Source organism: Penaeus vannamei, chromosome 1, assembly GCF_042767895.1.
Source record: "Penaeus vannamei isolate JL-2024 chromosome 1, ASM4276789v1, whole genome shotgun sequence".
NCBI lineage: Eukaryota > Metazoa > Arthropoda > Malacostraca > Decapoda > Penaeidae > Penaeus > Penaeus vannamei.
This window is the reverse complement of record NC_091549.1, coordinates 9453435-9460934: the sequence shown is the minus strand read 5'-3', so window position 1 is coordinate 9460934 and position 7500 is coordinate 9453435. Positions and strand designations below refer to the sequence as shown.

Sequence of the window (7500 nt, the reverse complement as noted above, 5' to 3'; positions counted from 1 at the left end):
ATCCGCTGATCAAAATCCTCAAATCCGCAATTGATGGATTTATTCGTCTATTACGCGGGTTTTCGTAAGTGGATCAATTTTGGTGAAATTTTGGAAAATCTTTTGAATTTATTTTATTTTATATATATATATATATACATACATATATATATATATATATATATATATATATATATATATATATATATATATATATATATATACATATATATCTTCTTAATCTTAAATTACATTTTCACATTTTCATTTTCTGAATAAGGAATATATTTTTATCAAACTGAACATATTCGGTGAATTTTCAAAGCAGAATTTTATCTCTAACCATATGTGAAAATGCATATATTATTTCTACCTTTGCCAAATTACGTAAAGAAAATATTTTGTCAGCGATAATAATTACGATAAAAAATTGTGATAAAAAATCATTCTGGCACCATTGATATTCACAATCGAAACCATACCAATAATAATTATGAATAATAATAATCATAAGAACATGATGATAATAATAATAATAATAATAACAATAATAATAATTATAATGAAAATAGTAATAATAACAACAATAATAATGATAATAATAGTAATAATAACAGTAATGATAATGATAAATAATAACAATAATGAAAATAGTAATAATAACAAGGATATCAATAGTAGTAACTAGAATACTGATAATAATAATAATAATAATAATAATAATAATAATAATAATAATAACAACAACAACACAAATGATGATGATGATGATGATGATGATAATAATAATAATAACAATTATATCAATAATAATAGTAAAAATAGTGATAACTACAATACTGATAATAATGACAATAAAAATAATAACAATAATAATAACAGCAACAATAACTCTAATAACATCAATAATAATAACAACGATAATGATGATGATAATAATAATAATATTAAGTAATGGTGATTATGATAATGATGATGACGACGACGATGATGATGATGATAATGATAATAATAAAAAAATAGAAATGAAAGAATAAAAAACTAAAACAATAACTAACAATAACAATAGCAATAATTACAGTGATAATAAAAATGATGATTATGTGAAAATAATAATAATAATAATAATAGTAATAATAAAATAATGACAATAATAATAATAATAACAATGATAATAACAATAACAATATTAACAAACATAACAATGTTGCGAACAAATATAATGACAATGATAAAAATAAAAATAACAACAATAACAATACCAATGATCTTTAGAAAAATATTATCATATTAATACCTATTAATACCAAAAACCCAGTAATAATAACATTGAATAAAACCTACATTACTGGTAAATATAACATAGGAGAAAAAATAACATGCATGGAGAAAAAAATACATATTTATGATGCAAAATATTAGTACTATTTTATCACATCAGTACTATCTGTTTTATCATATAACTATTAGTACCACATTAGTTCTCACATCAAGTTCTGATATTAAAAAAGATAATAATGATACTACTGAATGCTAATATAATCTTGTTTTCATATTCATTATTTCACACTAATAGAAATCATCTCCCGTTTATATCTATAAATGATATTTCTCTGTCTATTAAGCATTTCACATCACCATTTAAATATCTCCTTTATAATAATTTATAATGATCTTATGGAAAAAGAATTCATCGTAAATTTATAACGCTAAAAGCACAATTTACTGATATTAAATATAAATGTCACCTTTGAAACGTTTATTAATGTATATATATTCAGTGGTGAAATAAGTCCCAATAATGATGAGAAAAAATTAAGATTTTAAACGTTTTCGTTTAGCGCTGAAAAAAAACAGAAAAATAAATATAATTTCCAAACGACACCGGATGTGTATATTTTGTTGTTCTACATAGATCTTTTATCATAAGATGTATCAAATAAAAGAATATAGATAACATTAAGAACAGAAATAAAGTACAGTCATGCTTGTCAAAAAAGCTCTCAGTATATATACAAATAAATATTTTCTCTTCATTTAATGGTCGTTGGTAACCCAGTCCGCGTTTGAGTTGCCAGATGTGTCTTGCGCAAATAGTCTCAACGAGTGATAGATTTGATAAGGGAAGGAGAGATATAATCGCACCATCATTATTTAAACTGTCTGGTGCATTCTCGTTTTGACAAGAGAAAGGTGCCAATTGTTCTGCGGGCTTCACTTCTCACCTCCCTTTCCTTTCTTCCTGTATCTTCTCTTTTTTTCGAAATGAGTTTTATTATCGGGACGTTGAGGGAACAAAGATTCTCGTCCTTTTCAAAAAAAGAAAAAACTTAGATCGATATGTTTGTTATAATATGAACAATACGAAAATAAACTTTAAGGATCTTTTTGTCGTTCTACAAACCGAAAGCAAGAGCAAATAATCGATTAAATGAATAATAGAAAACAAAATAAGTAACGCCATCCACAAATCCATAACGGCGTGGTCCCGAACGACAATCGATGCTCCGCGGTGAGACTAACCCCACGATAACATTAATCATTTTGTCCTTTGATACAGTGCGATCCGAAGCGAGTGTGGGAGGGAAGGTAAGGTACCATTATCTCTTCTTAAGCACCGCACGTGAAAGATATAGTCTAGAAGTGTTTAATTCACAGGTTTAAAAACTCTAACACCAATTTAAAAACTAACCGATAGTTATTTTCACAGTTATAGGAAAAAGAAGAAAATCCCGCGCTTTTTAAATTTTATCACAGTAATAAAACATTACACTTCCCTATCCACTACTCATTTACTCATCCCCATATTCATAATTTCTCAAAGAGTTTTTAATCTTGAAAATGAATTGAAAGGTAGTTCACGTCACTTCTCGGCGGGAAAAATGCGTTGATATATGACCATGTTGCGCTGCGCCGTGAGTGGTACCGCTGCGCCCTTGTTATTTCATGAATACTCCCCGCTAACAAAGGATATTACACGTTGATGACACGGAATTAAAAAAAGAAAAAAAAATTCTAATTAGACGAAAGAAGAGTTGGGAATAATGACTATAGGTGATATAGATTTATTTCTCTTGGTTCAAGACTTTAGAGAAAATGCGCTTACACACATAAACGCGCTCGCACAGACATATGCTCGTACCCCCTCAAAAGAAAGAAAGAAAGAAAAAACTCAGATCCGCCATATATTTCGCACAAAACACCCCCCATCCTTGAACCCTCCCCGTACCTTCCCCCTACCCCCATCGGTTGAACCCCTTCCCCCCTACCCCCCATCGGTTGAACCCTCTCCCTCCTCCTTCCCCCCTCCCCCCCCCCCCCGTACCTCCGCGACCCGGCCATTCCCCCGAGCGCATCGCCCCGTCGGGAAATTTTAGCTAATGATTCGACGCATTACAGTCTATTAGACGTCGGGAGGAAATGAAGATGGATCCCGAAGGGTCGGCCGACGAGACTGCCTCGCCCATCGGTAGGGAGGAGGGGGGAGGGGGGATCATACAGTACAGGGGTGGGGGTGGGGGGTCGGCGTCAAAAATGATCGGTGAAATTCTGATACGATTTCCATTTCTTTTTATATATATTGTTCCAATCTATCTACTTATCGGTCTATCTGTCTGAATAGGCTTTATTTCCATGTATCTATTTTTACATGTAGATACCAAAGTAGATTTATCTATCATATATCAAGCCAACAATCTGTTCATCTTTCTGTGCATAAAAGTATCGTGCATTTATACATGCTGACTTATACCTTGTTTTTTCTATCTGTTCCTATTCCTTATATACGCATATATATAGCATATATATCAGCATATAGCGGACACACACGCGCACGCACACACCTATATATACACACACACACGAACACACACATACATATATACATACACACATATATACACGTACATATAGATACACACACATATACATATATATATATATATATATATATATATATATATATATATATGTATGTATGTATGTATGTATGTATGTATGTATATGTGTATATATACACACTCATATATACATATATACATACACATACATATATACATGCATACACACGTATGTATGCGTGTACATATAAATTTCGATAACTATAGCTATAAAATGACCTGTTGTTAAAATCACTGCCATAAAACATTGCATCCCAGTCCTGTTTTCACAAACTACTGCAAAATATACAAAATAAAACAACCACAGGTAATATTTTTCACCGAAATTACTGTTTCCCTTAAACTTACTGTAAATGACTTTTTACAATAACAAATATTTTTTTCTTGATTGGCAAGACATACTAGAACAAACATTGAAAAACGCCTCGTGCAGTAGACATTGTGAGTGTGTGTTTGTATGTGTGTGCGTGTCTGCGTGCGCGTGTGTGTGCATCTGTCTATGTATGAGGATATGTGTATGTAAAAAACCAACACTCCTTCACTCGACAACAATCTCGATTTTTTCAGTGTGGCTCTTTATATAGCTTACTATAATAATAATAATAATGATAATAATAATAATGATAATAACAATCCCAGTACAAAAACACTTATGATAAAAATGATACACACATTATCAAATATCTTCACATTTTTATCGATATTAGTTTTTGTTTTTCTTGTGTAATGATTAATTTGTGTGTGTTGTGCCAGCACGATAGAGTATTTCGCTAAACACATGCTAGCAAACGTTTTTATATATTAATGAATATGTAATTACTAAATAAGCGCCGACCAACGATGTCAACAAACGCCCAACCTATTTTTTCCTCAGACACTTCTGAAATTGTCTCAGATTTAGTCTCATAATTGTCAGAGAACTTCCGCGGATCCGGGCCCAGAACCCCGAGGAACACCACAAACACCCACCTCGTGTAGTCGGACTTGCAGTAGACGTTGTGTTCCCGGATGAAGCACGAGGGCTGCCGGTCGAGGGCCAGCTGGCACACGCAGCACCGCAGGCAAGTCTGGTGCCACGACCTCGAGTTGACCCGCAGGAGGAACCGGTCGGCGATGACGTCATGGCACCCTTGGCACACCTCGCCCGACCCTTGCGATGCCACGACCGCCAAGCCGACACTGTCACTGCGCGTCGGGGACACTCGCTCGCGCTGAGGGGGAGACGAGAGCAAATAAATTCACTGGGTAATTTGACCTACATGGCGGATGATTATCTAATCCTAAGGGGGGGATGCAAGTGGTAATAAATTTAATTGGTAATTTGACCTGCATGGCGGATGATTATCTAATCTTAAGGGGGGATACGAGAGAAAATAATTATACTGGATAATCTGCCTGCATGAGGGGTAATCATCTAACCTAAAGGGGGATACGAGAGGATATAAATTCAATGGGTAATGACCTGACCTGTGAAATAAATTCAGTGGATAACCTGATGAGGGAGGGATACGAGAAGAAATAAATTCACTAGATTATCTGACCTGTGGCGAGGGAAGAATAAGACAGGAAATAAATACAATATGTAATTTGACCTGTGCTGAGGGTGGATTACGAGAGGAAATAAGGGCAGTGGATAATTTGACCTGACCTGACCAGGGAAATTAATTGACTGTAGAATTTGACCTGCATGAGGGTGGGATACGAGGGGAAATAAATTCACTGCATAATTTGACCTTTGTTGATAAAGAGTAATAACCTGCAAATAAACAAGGGGGATAAATTTTCTTAATTCACTGCAAAAGGAGACCAAAACAAAAGAAAAGAACTCAGATCTTTGAAAGGAATGAAAAAATCATTACCTCTGATATATCGTCTTTTTTTTTTTTTTTTGTTCATTCAGAAATTAGCGAATACTCATGAAAAGTGTACAATCAAACAGTTCAGTAAAATCATCGGTTTGGTCTATAGAATATGGAAGAACTATACAAAAACAAAATTTTGTATCGTATGTCTTAAGTTTTATTAAAACTCGGACTGCGTAAACAAATTTCAAAATCAATGTCAGTCCTCAACATCATAAAAATGACTTTATTTTAAAAAGTAATGTAAAATGAAAATAAAATGTCCATATTATCCATGAAATCCTTATTATTTCCACTGGCCCTTGTATATAAGTTATTTACCATATTATTTTTCAAAATTTCAAAATAAACCGACAAACACACGCAGGACAGATAGTAAAAATACCCGGTTATACTGTAACCCAAATACATACCAAAGTCATTATCAACAAAATTCATTCTTAACTAATAAAAATAACAAGAAAAATAACAATAAATACATGGATTTAAACCCATTTAAGCTTTGTATTTCTCGAGTGCGCATCTACCCCGTCTTTTGTCAGCGACATTCGTAGCCGACGCGTTCTGGCCGAGCTAATTGAATCCCCAAAGGCAAAAAACCTCCCGCCACCACCATGCTGCTTGTTCATTTATTATTTTCTCTCTCTCTCCCTCTCCTGTGCGTCTCATTTATCACACATTAGGCTTTTAACGACCATCCGAGGGTGACTAAGACGATAACGAAATATCTAGTAAACTCGAACGCACATAATGGCGGCCTCTCGTAACAATGGCGGAGGAAGGTTCTCGAAGCACAATTCCTAAGCCTCTGCTCGGGTGATTAGTCGGTCGCTTGTACAAACACATGACAAAGGATTCTTTTTATGGATTTCACACAAAAGCGACAAAGACGAGGGACTTACTATTTTCTCTCTTAACTAGACGAGATATAAATGTCTATTGTATAATTTAACCTAACCTGTATGGACTACAGCGTTAGATAAATAAATGTACACCATAACGGTTTAATACACGCAATTAAAAGTAGATTCATTTATCAAACTACACTCACAAATAAAAAAAAGAGTATATTATAATCTATTGCAAGCTATTATTTAATAATAATATCTATTTGCCATTAAAGGTTTTTTAGAACTCAATTCCGAGAAAATTTAATAACAATTAATTCTGATGATATACGCACACATATGCACATACATACACATACATGCACATATATATCTAACATACATATTTATATATACATATTTACGTACTTTTACACGTTGCATTATATATTTTCCTAATCCGACCCATTTATATCGAACCATGTTAACTATTTAGTATATAGAGAATAGTCTCTTTTCCGTGCTCTCTCTCTCTCTCTCTCTCTCTCTCTCTCTCTCTCTCTCTCTCTCTCTCTCTCTCTCTCTCTCTCTCTCTCTCTCTCTCTCTCTCTCTCTCTCTCTCTCTCTCTCCATCTTACCTGCCCCTGTCCCTTTCTTCTATTTTCTTACTTATTCAATTCTTCTCATTATCATTGTTAAACCTATCTCTTTCCCTATTCCCTATTTCCTTAACTCCCTTTCCCCCTTCTGGTTCTTCTCCTTCCTACCCCTTCCCCGCCCCCAACATCCTATTCCTTCCCCCACTTCCCCCACCTTTCTCTCTTACCCCTTCGATTCCCTTCTTCCTAACTCTTCCCCTACACCTCCCCTTCCAACCTTCCCCCTCCTTCCTTCTCCCCTCCCTCCTTCACCCTTCCTCTACCCATTTCCCTC

General features: G+C 34.1%; 1 protein-coding gene across 2 annotated transcripts in view; it reads right to left on the bottom strand.

The window, feature by feature from the left end:
* LOC138863004 (LIM/homeobox protein Awh-like) overlaps positions 1-7500 on the bottom strand; it is a 103119-nt gene that overhangs the window by 22205 nt on the left and 73414 nt on the right. For both annotated transcript variants that reach the window (XM_070126773.1, XM_070127346.1), the window contains one exon: positions 4848-5089. In XM_070126773.1, coding sequence (XP_069982874.1) covers positions 4848-5089 — 242 coding nt within the window. The remainder of the gene's footprint in view (positions 1-4847; positions 5090-7500) is intronic.